Source organism: Eptatretus burgeri, chromosome 2 (genome assembly GCF_056783735.1).
Source record: "Eptatretus burgeri isolate ZD-2024b chromosome 2, Ebu_testis_v1, whole genome shotgun sequence".
Lineage (NCBI taxonomy): Eukaryota > Metazoa > Chordata > Myxini > Myxiniformes > Myxinidae > Eptatretus > Eptatretus burgeri.
Window position 1 is genome coordinate 36368224 of NC_140962.1, and position 17063 is coordinate 36385286.

General features: G+C 47.5%; 1 protein-coding gene across 6 annotated transcripts in view; it reads right to left on the reverse strand.

The window, feature by feature from the left end:
- The window catches only part of LOC147031809 (ankyrin repeat and MYND domain-containing protein 1-like), a 107787-nt gene that overhangs the window by 35489 nt on the left and 55235 nt on the right, over positions 1–17063 (reverse strand). For all 6 annotated transcript variants that reach the window (XM_085867804.1, XM_085867790.1, XM_085867797.1 and 3 more), the window contains 3 exons: positions 13414–13623; positions 12917–13022; positions 10833–11049 (listed from right to left, as the gene is read on the reverse strand). In XM_085867804.1, the coding sequence (XP_085723930.1) occupies positions 10833–11049; positions 12917–13022; positions 13414–13623 (533 nt within the window). The remainder of the gene's footprint in view (positions 1–10832; positions 11050–12916; positions 13023–13413; positions 13624–17063) is intronic.

Here is a 17063-nt window from a genome sequence, read left to right on the forward strand (position 1 = left end):
CTCGGGCGTGCAGCTCCTGGCACCGACGCGAGCACCCCCTCGTCCGACTCTCTTCAGCTTCTCCAGCCACTGCAGGCTTCGGGCTCCAGACTTCCACACTCGTCCCCTCCGTTCCGACTCCTTCTCGTTCTCGTTCTCGTTTTCCTTTTTCGTTCTCGTTCTCGTTCTCCTTTCCGTTCTCCTTCTCGTTCTGACTCCTTCTCGTTCTGACTCCTTCTCGTTCTCGTTCCTCTGACTGACGAACACCGTCCTTTTATCCCCCCGTAACTTCGCCTTTGACCTTTCACCTCGCTCCCCATTGGCCCGAGAAAAAGTGGGCGTGAAGGCTTTTTGATCCACAAATTTGCATATATCGATCGCCCTGGGGGCGGGGCCAATTCGCCCCTCGCTCACCGATTGGACGGCAAAAAGTGGGCGTGTGTCGTTTTTGATCCGTTTTTGAAGCACAAAATCCGTGATTTTGTACACGCTGTTCGACACGAGTCCAACACCGGGGCAAGAACGGTGGCGATGCTACGGTTGCGGGGTGTGACGTGAAGGTCGTGGCGGTTGTGGTGAAGCGGTGTTGTGGTTGGTGGTTGATGTTGTGGTTGTGGTGATGGCGATTGGTCCAAAATAAAGATAGTAAAAGAAAAACGGCTATCCTGAAGAGTCGCAGCTCGCATAAATGACATGTATTCCCACTAGACAACGGGTTCGGGCCTAACTACACATGTACTTACCGAGATACCTCACCTAAGGGACCTGAATGGTGGTTTGCGAATCTGGTAACCACAACACTACCCCCTTCCCTTTTTACAGACTCGTCCCGAGTCGTCAAATTTTCGTGTGCCATCATGTGTAGTTTTCCCCTAGTACATTTTACCTACGGATCCCTGAGTGCGACATTCATGGTATTCGTGTCCCCAAAATAAATAACCTGAGGGCTGCGTAACTATCTAAACAAACTCACTCACACGGACGACTTAAATAAAATTGCCGGCGCTAGACAGACATGCCGGGGGCGCACTCATATTTACAGTACATCTTAACCTTAACTTACAAATTTTACACTAAACCATGGCCCAGGATCATTGAACTCTGCAAAAAGAAAGCAGTTAGCAGGGAGCCAGGCTGCCCGCATGCAGTCTCTGGCTCAAACAATGCAGGTGACAGGGAACGTGGCTGGCTGCTCACACGCAGTCCAAGGCTTTCCCTTTTGAACTGAACGCAGTGAACCACAACGGTGCATGGGCTGCACAAACGCAGTCTCCGTGCCAGCTCAAGTGGCACACGCAATGAGCGCAACGAATGGATGCATGAACACAAACACGGTGCACGGGCCGCCACTGCAGGCCCGTGTTGTAGCTGCCAACAGGGCAGTTCTCGCAGCTTGCAAACTGTTGCCTTGATCCTGGCGCACATGGCAATGAACAGGGGGGGCAAAGCAAAAATTGAACGGGGCTGGTGAACATGGGCAGTGGGCATGGCATGGCAAAGGCAGCAGGCAAACACAGCCCGCAGAAGAAGGCCGCTGCAGGCAAACACAGCCGGCAGATGAACTGGCCGGCACAGGCCTTGAAGAAAGGCAGCCAGCAGATGAAGTGGCCGGCACAGGCCTTGAAGCAAAACACGGCCAGCTGATGGCACAGGCCTTGAAGCAAAACAGCCAGCCGGCAGATGAAGTGGGCCGGCACAGGCCTTGCAGCACAGCAGCTGCAGACGAAGTGGGCCGGCCTTTGCCTTGCAGCAACGCAGCCAACAGATGAAGCTGGCCAGCCTTTGCCGTTCAGTGGAGGTTGGTGGAGGGAGTGCGGTGGTGCTGGCCACTTGGAAGGCGGGCTCGGACCTACCTACCTGTCTCCCTCCCAACCTATCGCCTTTGCCTGTCACTGTACATACCCACTCCCTTAATTTGTCAAACCCCAATTTAGCCCCAACTTAATTTTTTTCTGTTGTTTTTATTTTTACTTCCCCACTATAAATCGTCCCCTAACCCCCTTTATCGTCCTTGTTCGGCTAACCGATTCTGTCACCTAGCCTACTCCCAACCCCTACGTTCCCTTCCCAGAGGGGAATAAGGGAGAGCTAACGTCCTGTGCCGAGGCCCAACTCAAGCCTCAGAATGGCCTCCCCAGAGTTCGGCGATCTTAACCAAAGTGGGTCCAGCGGCCCACAACGAGAGCGAGGGGATGGATGGTGCGGAGGGGTACATCTCCTAATCTACCCTAACCATTTAACTGTTAAACTACCCCGGGGCTTTCAACAAGCGCCTCTCGCTTAAACTATTGGTTCTAACAACCCAGATCCCCGTCGCCTGTGTTGGTGTCCTTACAATTTCGGGCCTCGCCCCCCAATTTTCTCTCCGTGCCCTCACACGGTCTCCTGGCTGGGACACGTGGCTCCCTTTGGCAGGCACGACCCTCTGCCGAATCTCCCGCTATGGCACTCCCGGGCACTACACTGCCTCCGAGCCTACCAGCTCCCTAACACCAGGGAGTGCCCCCATGGCACCTCCCCTGAAACGCACACGTGGCAGGCCGGCCTCCCGGGCCCCTTTCCGAGGGTCACCCGTGCCCACAACACTGCCCACGCGGCTAATGGCGCCCGGGCCCCCGCACCAAGCAGGCGCACCCGTGCCCACTACTCTATCCCGGCCCCCCATGGGCCCATGGCCTACCGCGGCCGACTAGCCTGGTGCCCGGGGTACCCACTCAGCGATACTCACCTTTCGCAGCCACGCTCCCAAGCCCGTCAACAGGGCTCCTGCACCCCTCCAAATGGGTTTCGAGCCTACTTTCCCACCAACAGCAAAACGACCTCCATTTTCAATTTGACTAACCCAGCTAACTCACTTTACTCTGACCCCGGGGTCCCTTGGGCGGGAGTCACTCCTCCCCCCAATCACTCATCGCACCATGCATTCCCCATTCGCTCCATTCACACAGACCCGCTGGCCTCACTCACTCACCAAGCACATGTACTCACCTCACAACCCACAACTCTTCAACACACACACCGCTGAACTCTGCCATCCTTCTATCTGCATCCCCTAACTAACTCGTGCTCCCACGTCATCCCTTATACTACAGCACGTTCCTTTTAACACTACGTAGCTAAACTACGTCAACTCTACACATTCACTGTCTGTCACTGTCTCCTAAATGTCCCATTTATTTCCCAACCTAAATCTCGCTACAATCCCTCTAACTAATCCATTCCACGGACTCCATGAGGACTTACCCCTGCCCCATGAAGTCGGTCTAACTAAGCTAACCCTTCCCCCTAACTAGTTTCCATCCTGTGCCCAGGCCAAGGGGGTCTTCCACCCCTTGCCCAGGAATCCTGTGCACCCGAAAGTGAGGCTTGTTTTTTTTTTTTTTCATGCGCAGCACCTGCGCGGCAACTCAGAGCTCGCGCACTTTGCACCTGCCCGTGACGTCATGCAGCTGCACGTGTTCCTCGTCCCTCCTTGGACGGTACCATCCGGCAGAGATACCCCTCCTGCCGGATTCCAACCCCACGTGCAGCCATGACGTCACCGTGCGCATAAAAAAAACACAAGCCCCACGTCTCGAGGGGTTCCCCACGCGAACACATGTGCTTTGCCCGTTGGAGCTCAACACACACGATCGCGTGAAGAACCCGTCCGGTCCAAATCCGTTTACCTGCCTAAACTTTGTCCGTCCGCGGGATCGGCAAATCCACCGCGTGCGTTTCCGGACCGGGACTTCACTCTCGCAAGCGAGCACGTGGTGGCCTCGTGCGTTGCACAGCACGGACCGCGTGCTCACTGCTGGGTGAACCCGGCACGGTCCCCGAAACAACTACAGCCGCTACTCGGCTTTCTCTCCTCTCATGTCGCCTTCGTCGTCGCCATTCAACCCACGCACACCTGCGTGTTACGACGCACACAGTCCACTCCATCACATTCACACGGGGAGACGCGGCTGCGTGCTCCCGCATGCCGACCGACATCTCCCTCTCATACCGCTCTCTCACACACACGGTCTCCCTTGCACACAGCGACCTTGCACACGGCCGTTCACTCACGCGTGCCTCACTACTCACACAAACCATACTACTCACACACGCGGGGGCACTCAACCGCGGTGCCTCACTCACACACCGTGCCTCACTCACACACGCGAGGGCACTCACCCGCGGTGCCTCACTCACACACCGTGCCTCACTCACACACGCGAGGGCACTCACCCGCGGTGCCTCATTCACACACACGGCGACACTCACACACGGTGCCTCATCCACACACGGCGTGCTGGGAAGCACGTACTCCGGCACCATCGCCACCACACCACTCACACACGGGGTCGCTTCCACACACGGGGACGCACTCACACCTTGCACCACACACACAGGGACAACCACACTGGGGATTTGTGTCCCCACAAGGGTCTCCGGGGCCTCTACACCCCCCAAGCTCTCCGTGCACCCGTCCACAGCACCCGTCCCCTCAACCTCGCAAAGCACGACCGAACTCACCTGGTCGTGACTCGCCTCAAGGGGGCAGAGTCGCTCCCCTCGTTCCTGGAGGAGGCCATCCAGGTGCTCGCACTGGGTCCCCACACGCTCCACGAGCTCACCCCCATTGTCCTCCACTACCTCCGTGTGTGTGTGCGCGTCACTTACCCCGTCTTCATCGTGTTTATTGGTCTCTGCTTCTTTCTGGCGTCTTTCCCTTATCTTTATGTAGGTCAACCTTGCTTTCTCTTTAAGTCGCTCCCGTCCTTCCCTGTTTTTCACTCCTTGCTCTTTCACGATCTCCGCGTACCTCATCCTTGCTCTCCGTATTAATTGTTCTTTTCTCTCCCTCGCAATTACTTTCACCTCGTCTCTTGTCTCCCGAATTACTTTTTCCTTACCCACCTCCACCGCGGGCCTGTCAGCCGTTGCACCCCCTTCCAGCTCGTTTGTTCCGACACGTGGAGTCGCCATTTTAAGTTCCCTGCTCACGGCCTTCATGCCCGCCTGCAGGCATCGGCCCATGTTCTGCGTCTCACCCCGTAGCTTTCTCGTTTCTTCCTTCATGTTTGTTTCCATTTTAGTTTTCATGCGTTTTATTTCGTTTGTGAATGTATCCATCTTTTCGTTTATTTGTTTGTTCATGTCTTTCATTTCGTTTTTTATTTCATTTGTCATTGCCGCATTCATTTGTGCCAGCATGGTGAATAGCTGGGCCATGTCGGATGCACTCAAGTGAGCCGTTTCGGCAGGGGTTGGGGAAGGGTCTTGGTGGAGAGGGGGGGGGAGGTGTCATACACCGCGGCCGCTGCCGCACCCACCTCGGGCCCTGGGTTCAGTTGGGCGAGTCCGTGTTCCTGCACAATCAACATTTCCTGCTCGGAGATTCCATCCTGGACCATGGATTCTACATTACTATTACACATACCTAATCCACCCGGCACCCGCTCGCCTTGAGACGCCATCTTGCTTCTCGTGAAGGGTTAATTTGAATCGCTCGTAATTTGGAGGGAATCGGGGGTCGCTTCTCTCACCCCTGGACCGATTCCCGTGAATTTAGCCGGAGACAGGAGAGCCCGTTTTCCTGTTCTCCGATACCAGTGCCGAGAGGAGGGCGATGAATTTGTATCGCACGACCTGACACCAGTGTTGCGGATTCCGCGCCCGCCGGCGTGCTGACGGCCACGTAACCCGAATCGCGGCACGTCGCCCACCAGACGGACAATCCAGTCGTGACCCTCTCGGACTAACGCCGGGAACCAGTCACGGGTGGACCTTTCGGTCTCACCGCGATCGAGCCAATCAGCCCCCGCGTGGGATAGGGTTGCTCGCCAAATTCGACCTACCTAAGTACCCACGCGGAGGGTAGACCGGGCGATCGCACCTCGCCGCAGGTCGACTTCGGACACGGGCCACTTAAGCGACCCGTTCCGTACTATCAGAATAACCGAGCGGTGTTATCGTCGACCTCGACGGTTCGATTAATTATCGGGCGTACTCAGCCCACTCCCAACCCTTTACGTGAAGCAAGATGAGGGTTCAATGGGGGAAAAGACGAAGCGAAGCGGGAGAACAGTTCAACAATAAAGCACATTTATTCGCGGCACACGGGAAGCACACAAATACAATTCCACCAAATGCACACAAAAAAAGAAAACACAATTCCATTTACACAAAAAGCAAACATAAAAGTGAAAACACAGTGCAGAGCTAATACCGACTACCGAGCACACGGCAACACTTATACAATTCTACTTCACAGACGGCGCCGACAACACATACCCAAAACCAAGGAAAAGAAATCCCCCAAGAATGAGGCAGGCCTGAGGCCGAGACCGGGTCGGGCCTACCCGTCTGGTGATGAGACGCGGAGCGGCGATGGCCCCGCAACCCGCGGGCCTCGTGGACGGTGTCTGGTAGGGGGTGGGAACGGGGCCCCCTTGGTCGCACTATCTCAGCGCGGGGGGAAACAGGAGGGGGTTGCTGATGCTCGGGGTATAGAGGATCTTTATTATCCCTGGTGTGCGTCTCCACCTCGGCCAGGTCGCGCTGCCGGCCTCCCTCGGGCGTGCAGCTCCTGGCACCGACGCGAGCACCCCTCGTCCGACTCTCTTCAGCTTCTCCAGCCACTGCAGGCTTCGGGCTCCAGACTTCCACACTCGTCCCCTCCGTTCCGACTCCTTCTCGTTCTCGTTCTCGTTTTCCTTTTTCGTTCTCGTTCTCGTTCTCCTTTCCGTTCTCCTTCTCGTTCTGACTCCTTCTCGTTCTGACTCCTTCTCGTTCTCGTTCCTCTGACTGACGAACACCGTCCTTTTATCCCCCCGTAACTTCGCCTTTGACCTTTCACCTCGCTCCCCATTGGCCCGAGAAAAAGTGGGCGTGAAGGCTTTTTGATCCACAAATTTGCATATATCGATCGCCCTGGGGGCGGGGCCAATTCGCCCCTCGCTCACCGATTGGACGGCAAAAAGTGGGCGTGTGTCGTTTTTGATCCGTTTTTGAAGCACAAAATCCGTGATTTTGTACACGCTGTTCGACGCGCGTTCTGCACGAGTCCAACACCGGGGCAAGAACGGTGGCGATGCTACGGTTGCGGGGTGTGACGTGAAGGTCGTGGCGGTTGTGGTGAAGCGGTGTTGTGGTTGGTGGTTGATGTTGTGGTTGTGGTGATGGCGATTGGTCCAAAATAAAGATAGTAAAAGAAAAACGGCTATCCTGAAGAGTCGCAGCTCGCATAAATGACATGTATTCCCACTAGACAACGGGTTCGGGCCTAACTACACATGTACTTACCGAGATACCTCACCTAAGGGACCTGAATGGTGGTTTGCGAATCTGGTAACCACAACAATATATATATATATATATATATATATATATATATATATATATATATATATATATATATGCAGGGGGCTGCAAAAGTAGGTATACAGTGAGGACTGTACTTTTATTCATTACTGTGTATATATATATATATATATAATATGAATATCTTCTTCTTCTTCTGCTTTCGGCTGCTCCCGTTCGGGGTCGCCACAGCGGATCATCCGTATGATCCGCATTGTGATTTGGCACATGTTTTACGCCGGATGCCCTTCCTGACGCAACCCTGGTCGCCTCTTACGACACAGGGATATGGTACACCTATTTTAACCGGAGTATACACCGGCCCAGTACAACTGGTACTCATTTCGCCGACCTCGGAAGGATGACAGGCTGAGTCAACCCCCTGGTGTATTAATTCAGTGGCTCAACGGGGTTTGAACTCAGGACCTTTTGGATCCCAAGCCGCTGCCCTAACCACTGCGCCAACACCAGGCATATATATTATGAATATGAATATATATATATATATATATATATATATATATATATATATATATATATATATATATATATATATATATATATATATATATATATATATATATATATATATATATATATATTATGAAGTGCCGCGAGGAGGTGTGATGCAAGGGCCACATCGGCCATTTTGGAGTTAATGCCATATAGCACGATTTTAACCCTTCCCCTATCATCCGAGCCTATCATCATCATATCATTAAAAATGTCGCTTAAATCACTCCTCCTCGCCGGGCCCACATACACACACACACACACACACACACACACACTGGTAATGCAGTATATATATATATATATATATATATATATATATATATACATACACACTCGCAAATGTTCACACGCATTAAATACATAAAAATGACAAACACAAAGATTTACCTTTAAACAGAGTTCTTTGAAAGAGGAATTCAAGTGGGAAATTTGCACAATTCAATTAAAATATATATATATATATATATATATATATATATATATATATATATATATATATATATATATATATATATATATATATATACATATCAAGGCCCAGAACACAAAATGTCGATCTATGCTTTATGCCTTCACATTTAGATCGTGGCAAACACGTGATCGGATGGATGGACCTTGTTGTTTTTCTATTCGAGTATGTATCGACGTCGAAGTGAGGGGTGGATTGGATTAGATCACACAAAAGGTTAAACAAAGCGAAATCCTGTATAAAAAAAACAATACGATTGCACATTTTCAGCGGATGAGACATCTCCCAAGACACCGACCGCACAACACCGCAGGGCCCAACACAGGCGGAAACGTACGTCTGTCTAATCGATATTCCCTTGAGGGCACGGATACTTTTACCGAAACCAGCAAACAAGCAGCTTGGAGAGCGTTCAACAAATGGCTTAAGCACTCACATGAAACGGTTCGTTTGGCACACGATTAGCAACACATTAAACATACACCTCCCGGAAATGCCCGAAATGTTAAATCTGTCCGAATTGGACAAATGAACACTTTTCTAAGATTCGGAACTGCTTGTAAGTTCGATTCTGGAACTTAAATTTTGTAATTCTTTTTAGTTTAAGAGATACTCGTGGTGATCGTATGTGCGGAAATGAAATAAAGCAACGAGCGCTGACGTCTCCGGGTGTTTATGGCATTGCAATATACCCAGCGATTTGTAGCTATGATGAACAGGCATTCGATAATATAAGTGAGGAAAGTGGAAAAAAAAAAAACTTTATCGTTAAGAAATCGTTGCGGCCTGTTCCAACTCACGGCGTGGTTGAGCAGGTCAAAAAACATGGCCGCTTCAGACCCCAGTGAGGTTACCAAGGAAACGCTTTTAAGACCCAGAGAGTGAGGTGGCCGAGGATCGCCTGTCGAAGGATAATATGGAATAGGCAAAGCCGAGAAGCGAACGAAGAATTCTTCTTACATTCGATGCTGCAATTTCCGGTTACTTCGGCCTGGATTCGGGATCAACGATCAAATAATTTAAATCACGATTAAAAATTATTTTTTGATGATGCGGGAGATATCTTTATTAAAAAATTAGGTAGACTTATGTGGTGTAGTGGCGTACGCGCGCAGGGCACAATGCGGGGAGCGTTGTGGGGGCGTGGAGGTGTGGTGTTGGTGGTCACGTGTTCGCAAGGCTTATAGGTGTTTGCGCCGCTTGAGGCGTGTTTGCAGTCTGCAGTAGCGTGCATTCGGACGGGCAATAAACAGAGTTCGACAACCCTCACGACTATCCGAGTCCTACTGCCCTCCGGACATTACAACTTAAAACTGCGAGAGTATTTACTCTCGAGTTTTGTTGTTAATTTTTTAGTCATAAAGGTGTGATTGGGTATACTATGGATCAAATTAATTATTTGTGCATTTCTATAACCGTGATAACACTACTGCATATTACCTCAACATTACCTTCACAACAACAACTACACCGCCGAGAACAGGATCTCATCTAAAAAAATAAATACTAGAAGCAAACGTATAATTCTTCTTACATTCACTTCTGACTTTACCTATAACTTGTTCACAACTGTATACACAATTTCCGGTTACTTCGGCCTGGATTCAGGATCAGTGATCAAATAATGTAAATCACGATTAAAAATTATTTTTTGATGATGCGGGAGATATCTTTATTAAAATCAGTGGAGGAAATATACACCATGTCTGATATTTGGGTCTTTCATGTCTCCGACGATGCCTTTATCTCCCGGCATGCATCATTCCCCATGCCAAAAACTGGAAGCAAAAAAAAAAACCGGAAGCAAAAAACAACCGGAAGCAAAAGGGTCAGAGCCAATGACACGGATTCCAAATTGCCAGAGTATTGTGTTGTTGTTGTTGTTGTTGTTGTTGTTGTTGTTGTTTCCTATTCTCTCATGTGCACGTGTTAAGTATGAAGCTCACTACGTTCGCTATAATTAAAGAAGGCCGTAAATTATCTTCAAAAGGGGTGTTTTAATAAAACCAAACACCGAGTTTTAACTCTTGCACTTCCTTGGAGTTTTCTTCATGTGCATGCAAAGTTTCAGGCTACTAGGTTTCATGGTTTTGGAGTTATGGAGGAGACACATTGACACACATTGACACACACACACACACACACACACACACACACACACACACACACACACACACACACACACACACACACACACACACACACACACACACACACCCTTTTATTAGTATCGATATATAGATTGGCTCTTGTCGGAGCTTGTTGATGGATAAAAGGAAATAACAACGTGACATGATACCCAGATTAACACAATATTAAATGTTATCCTCTGACCTCCCTCCAGATTGAGGAAGTTAAAGTTTAAAATCTTCTTGATTAAGGCAAGTCAGACCACCATTCCAGCTGGGAAATCAACAATTACATATGATTTTTGTGCTAATCATGACAAGAACGTACATCTAAACAACAACGGCAGAAATATTTATTTGGTGGCAGAGAATAAATGATAAATGGTAAAGAAAAAAACACCACCAACCGCTGCTGCGAAGAGTGCTGTCTTTCCCTCGCGGTCCTCTATATCCACGTGCAAAGAATTGTTTTGCAGCAAAACTGCCAAATTTCCGGTATCTCCTTTCGCAGCAGCTATTATCAGATTCTCAGACGCTACTTCAAGTGGCCCCTTGGGACCAAATCCATCTCGGCAACCTCTGAGTAAGGCCCGGGGGTTAAAAGTCACTGCGTGCTCACTTGTCCTGCAGGCAAGTCACAAGATTGTATGATTATACTGTCAAACATACTTAGAGGCAGTGACAATAACCATATTATTGTTGCATCATTATTGTTGCAACAATATTATTGTTGAAAATAATAAACTTAACAAAAACATAAGCACGTGATCTCCCGTTGAAGGTTCACTGTTTACGGAGCGCCATGAGGATGTCGCAGCAGTTAGGAACCAGAAAATTTCTTAAATAAAGCAACATGGGCAGTGCTACAAGGAATTTGGCTAGGGTGCTGGTTAAATATACATACTGTACTGCATTGGGATATTTAAGACCATAAGTGAGTAAATGCAGAGAGAACAGACAGCTTATTATTACCTTTGAAGGGATATCACTCTCTTCTGAATTTGCATCCATTAATATAAAAGTTACATTCCTCTTTTGATAGGATTATCTGAACTCATTAACCAGACTCTGTGGCATAATGGTTAGAGTTTGTGCGAGTCTGGGAGGTCGATGGTTTGAACCCCACCAGCGTCAAACCAGAGACCTTAAAAATGATACGTTCTGCTTCCCTGCTTAACGCTCGGCATTTAAAAAGGATAACCATTGTGTTTAAAAGGTAATCATGTAAAAATGTAACCATTTGAAAAGGATAACCATTGTGTTTAAAAGGTAATCATGTAAAAATGTAACCATTTAAAAAGGTAACCACTGTACTGAAAGGTAATCATTTTAAAAGGTAACCATTGTGTTTAAAGGTAACCATTTTAAAAAATAACCATTGTGTTTAAAGGTAACGATTAAAAAAGGTAACCATTTAAAAAGGTAACCATTGTGTTTAAAGGCAACCATAAACACCAATAGTGAAATTAAAGGCCAAGGTGAAGGGAGACTTTAATATACAATGGGTGTGGAAATGGGTGGCAGGAGAGGATGCATGTTGTAGACAAGATGGATGGAGAAGGAAACTCTCAGGAGGGAAAACTGGAAATTTGGAAGGAGTAGGGATTGGGGGTGGGAGCCTGGGAGGGTTATCTTGCGTATAAAAGAACAGGATTTTGGATTGGGGACGATCTGAGATGGTGGTGAACAGCGGTCTTGTAGAGCTAGAGGGAAGAATTAGATGAAAGGGAATGTGGAAGTTGGTTTCATAGGTGGGGAAAAAAGAAAAGAGGAAGAAATGAGTGGAGCTGGGCAGTGAATCCTGGATGTCGGTGGTTTTACAAGAAGGGGGTTGATGGTGGACTGTCTGTGTCCTGCAGAAACCTGGGGATGGGGAGACAAAGAACGGATAGAGCAGAGGGTGTAAGACCAGACAGGAGGTAGTCGAAGGCAGAGATACCACCGACCTGTCTGCGATGGTGAAGTGATAAGTCCATTGATTCAGCTTCATTGTGGGAGATCCCAATGACGTTGAAGGCCTTGGTTTCCATGGCATCAAGGTGAGTCAGATGTAAGGCAAGGGAGTTAGCACAGAGGAAAGAGAAGTACTCCATCAAGGTGGATAGAAGTTTAAGTGTACCAAGGAAGGACTTTGTATGACAAAGGATGCCCAGTCAGCATCTGGCTTTGGAGGCCAAATTTCATGCCATGTGGTGATTATAACTACCAAGATTGGTGAATTTCTGTGCAACCGCTAAGGACGAGATAAGCGTTGACAGACGGACAGACGGACAGATGGAGCTGATTACAATATCCCCCCTTTTTTCAAAAAGTCTGGGGATAAATAGGAATAGTCAATGATGGTATCAGCAAGTCCCTCCACTGGGACGTCACATTTGCATGAAAGGCACAGGGAGAAGCTCAAGTAATTTCTCTTGAACAACTCTTCATATATAATCATAAAACACATCATACTCCATAGTGCAATACCCCCACGAATAGCAAGCCTTACTTGTGTTTCTGCATTGCATTCTGAACACGAATAAGGAAAGGGTCATGTATCTTTAGTTTCTCTCTCAAACCCCTGTCATTTATATAGTCCTTGTGAATGTCATGACCTGAAAAGGGAACAGCAGAATTCAAGAAAATAAAACAGAAAAAAAGTTGCTCATTTCATTCTTACGTACAGTAAATCTGCAAGACACCTGGTATCAACTTAAATGGAGTTTTAAATTCCACAATGTTATTGAACTATCTTTAGCGATCAAGTTTTGATGTGCAATTTCGTATTCCACACAATATATTCTTCCGATCCATTGTATTATATTAAATGACCTCAGAGCTTACTCCAATTATACTTCTGCACATAGTTGTATCCTATGATTCCTACCATCAGATGAATCTTACTTGATGCAAATGAAACCCCATTGAAACGTTCTTTTTTTGTTGTGAAATCTTGTATCATGTCATGTATAAAGGAGTATTAAAGCTGGTATATCAAGACTCCACCTTGAAAAAAATGTTTGTTGAAGTGAGAAACATATCTGGCTGGAAAAGACAAATGTACAGCATCCATTGAGTAAGTCTCTATCCCAGATGGCAGAATGTTGGTCGATTCTGCAGGATTGTCCAAGGTGTGGCTGAAGTCCGATAGCTGTGATAGAGTCATTGGTAATGACAGAGATGAAGAAGCCTTTGTGGCACAATTTGAGAGTTCGTCTTTGGGGTCAGGGCAGAATGAAGGAAAACATCCTCACGGTTACCAAAATGTTCAACAACACATTTACAGGAAGAAAAGCACATATAATGTTGGTTTGGCGTTGCCTCTAAGATGGAACGAAACAGTTGGGTTTGTAGATACAGTATTGACGTTTAGTAAAGTCAGGTGCATGTCAGCATTCCCCTGATGATTAAATCAACATTTGCTCAATGCTGTAGCTGAGCCAGCTGGGAGGTCACACATTTTAATAAAACTAAAAAAAATGAAGAGGGGGCCATTATTTTTTTTTACCATGCAAATATGGTGCACAACCACCTTTATGAAATACAAATTTGAATTTTGTCTTCACAACACCACAACACTGAGTCCAGAGCAGTCTCTGCAGTTATTTAGGGTGTATGCCAAAAAGAAAGTACAGCATTTGCTTCCAATAACAGAGTAGAGTACAAAGTCCATTGAGAATTGCATTTAATAAAATTTAAAAAGACAAAAACCTTCCTTGATTAATGCATAATTTGATAACCTCAGATGGATATTCGTTGGATGTTAGAACTAAATCAGATAGCAACTAGAATGGCACTCGGTGGAGCACAGACCTCTGCTAGACTGAACAGTTGAAGTTTTGTATCCCACTGAGACGCCAAATTTGCATCCGGACCTCCAAAATCAAATCGGATTTTTCTCATCACCAACCCATCCACCACGTTTTGTCCGAATTCGGCAGCAACTTTTTGAGATGTCATGCTATATATTGTTTTTGGCCACATCTCTCAATGGTGAAGAATTACTTAAAAAAATAAATTCTGAATATTGTATCCGGATCCAGATTTGGATCTTCACAAAAATCTAACTGATTTGTCCTTGTCACACTGCCAACTTGTCCACCAAATTTAATCAGAGTCAGTCCATAACTTTTTGAGATATCGTGCTACACAGTAAACCCTCAAATATAACAGGTTCCAATATAACGGGTTTCTACCAATCGCAGGCAACCTATTGTGTTCCCATTTCGTTATCCAGGAATTTACTTTCGGCCAATCGTGGTTTTTGAGCTGAGATGAGTCATTGTCTGTGTTTGCATGAATGATTTCCTTCCATTACAAGCCTTTTGTTGTTTGTTGCAAGCACCGTTAATTGGAGTAATCAAACCAGCATACAGGAACAAAGCTAAATTTAACAATGAATTGTCATCAAACAAGAAATAACAGAAAGAGATCTGTGCATCAAATATTTGTGCAAAGGTTCCTGCCAGCAAAGCGCAAAAGGCTCATTCCAGTCCCGTGATCATATTGAAAGGATGGAAAAAGCACTTACAGTTTGGATCGAAGAATAAACAGAAGAAAACGCCTTTCAGTCAATCGGTGTATGGGAGATATCATATCTTTGAGTAGACCAGTGGATGGGAGAAATAATCACAGATTTACTCACATATTTACGAGGCACCTGGGGCCAAAGGCTCCACTTCAACCATGGCTCGTGGAACGAATTGAGGCGAAGGGATTTATGCTGGAGCGGCTTTTTAACGCCGAAGAGACGGGATTATTTTGGAAGAGGATGCCATCTAGTACCTTCCTGTCCATGCAGGGAAGATCTACTCTGGATCAAGGTAGCTAAGGATCGTTTTACCCTTCTCCTTTGTGGCAATGCAGCAGGCTACTGTTGTGCTCCTGATGATCCAACAGCCATTGCAAGTTCTCCATCCACAGTTTTCAAACCTCCACCCTCCCCCTTATGTCATCATCATTACCTCCAAGCTAAGTCTCGTGTTTTCTATTTACATCGGAGTACAGTATGAACAGTATGTAATATGTTTACCCTCACCCATCTCGCTGTTTTGTAATAAATTTAAAAGGTAAAAGCAATGTGTTTTTGTTTAACTTACACTGTATTTATTGTACCGTATTGACATATTTATTTCAATGTTAACATGCTACCTATATATAAATATATATATATATATATATATATATATATATATATATATATATATATATATATATATATATATATACATATTGTTGTGGTTGACGAAATTCGCAAACCACCATTCAGGTCCCTTAGGTGAGATATCTCTGTAAGTATATGTGTAGTTAGGCCCAAACCCGTTGTTTAGAGGGAATAAATGTCATTCATTCGGGCTGCGACCCTTCTAGATAGCCGTTTTTCTTTTACTATCTTTATTTTGGACCAGCCGCCATTACTACCATTACTACCACCACCAACCACGTCTCAACAGCCATCACACAACAACCACCAACCGCAACGCCGCTTCACAACCACAGCCACGACCCTTGCCGTCACATCTCGCTCTCGCAACCATCGCATCACCGCCATTCCCGCGCCGCTTGTGGACACCGATGCTGGACTCGTGCAGGGCGCGCGCCGAGCGGCGGGTGCAAAAACACCAGCCTTTCCGAAGAAATCGGATCAAAAACGATTCACGCCCACTTCTGTTCCGTCCTATCAGTGAGCATGGGGCGATTTGGCCCCTCCTCCAGGTGCGTCGGAGTATAATCGCGATATGCAGATTCGCGGATCAAAAAGCATTCACGCCCACTTTTCCTCTGTCCAATGGGGAGCCAGCAAGAGGTAAAGGGTCGAAGGTGAAGGAGCGAAGCCACGGGGGCTATAAAGGGCCGCGTTCACTCGCCAAAAAAGAAGTTGAGTTGGAAAGAGTCAGTCAAGTTGAGTTGGGAAGAGTCGGAGTGGTTGAGTCAGTCAAGGAGAGTTGAGAAGAGAAGAGTCTGAGAAAGCAGTTGGACGGAGCTGAGAAGAGTGGAGAGTGGGAGAGTTGGAGAGGTGGCGGCGGCGAAGGCAGTCGAGAGGGCGCTCGTGTCAGAGTCGGGGAGCTGCGGAGAGGGGAGGCCGGTAACGCGACTGAGGTCGCGGTGGAGACGCTCGTCGCGGGACCTGAGCCAGCGAGATACCCTCATTCCCCCGAGCATCAACAACCCCCTCCTGTTTCCCCCCGCGCTGAGATAGTGCGAGAAGGGGGCCCCGTTCCCACCCCATACCAGGCAGTGCCAGCGAGGCCCGCGGAGTCGGGGCGCCACCGCCATTTTGCGGCTCATCACCAGACGGGTAGGCTCGACGCGGTCTCGGCCCCAGGCCCGTCTGCCCCCCTCATCGTTGAGGGTGGTCCCTTTTTCTTTTGCTTTGAGTATATGTGTTGTCGGCGCCGTCTGTGAAGTAAAACTGTATAAGTGTTGCCGTGTGCTCGGTAGTCGGTTAGATCTGCATTGTTGCATTTGCTTTTTGTGCAGAATTGTGTGTTTCTTCTATTTTTACATTTGCTTTTGGTGTATAATTGTATATGTGTGCTATCCGTGTGCCATCGCGAAATAAATGTGCTTTATGTTGAACTGTTTTTCCCGTTTCGCTTCGTCTTTTTCTTTCATTGAATCTCCATCTTACTTCACGTAAAGGGTTGGTTGTGGGC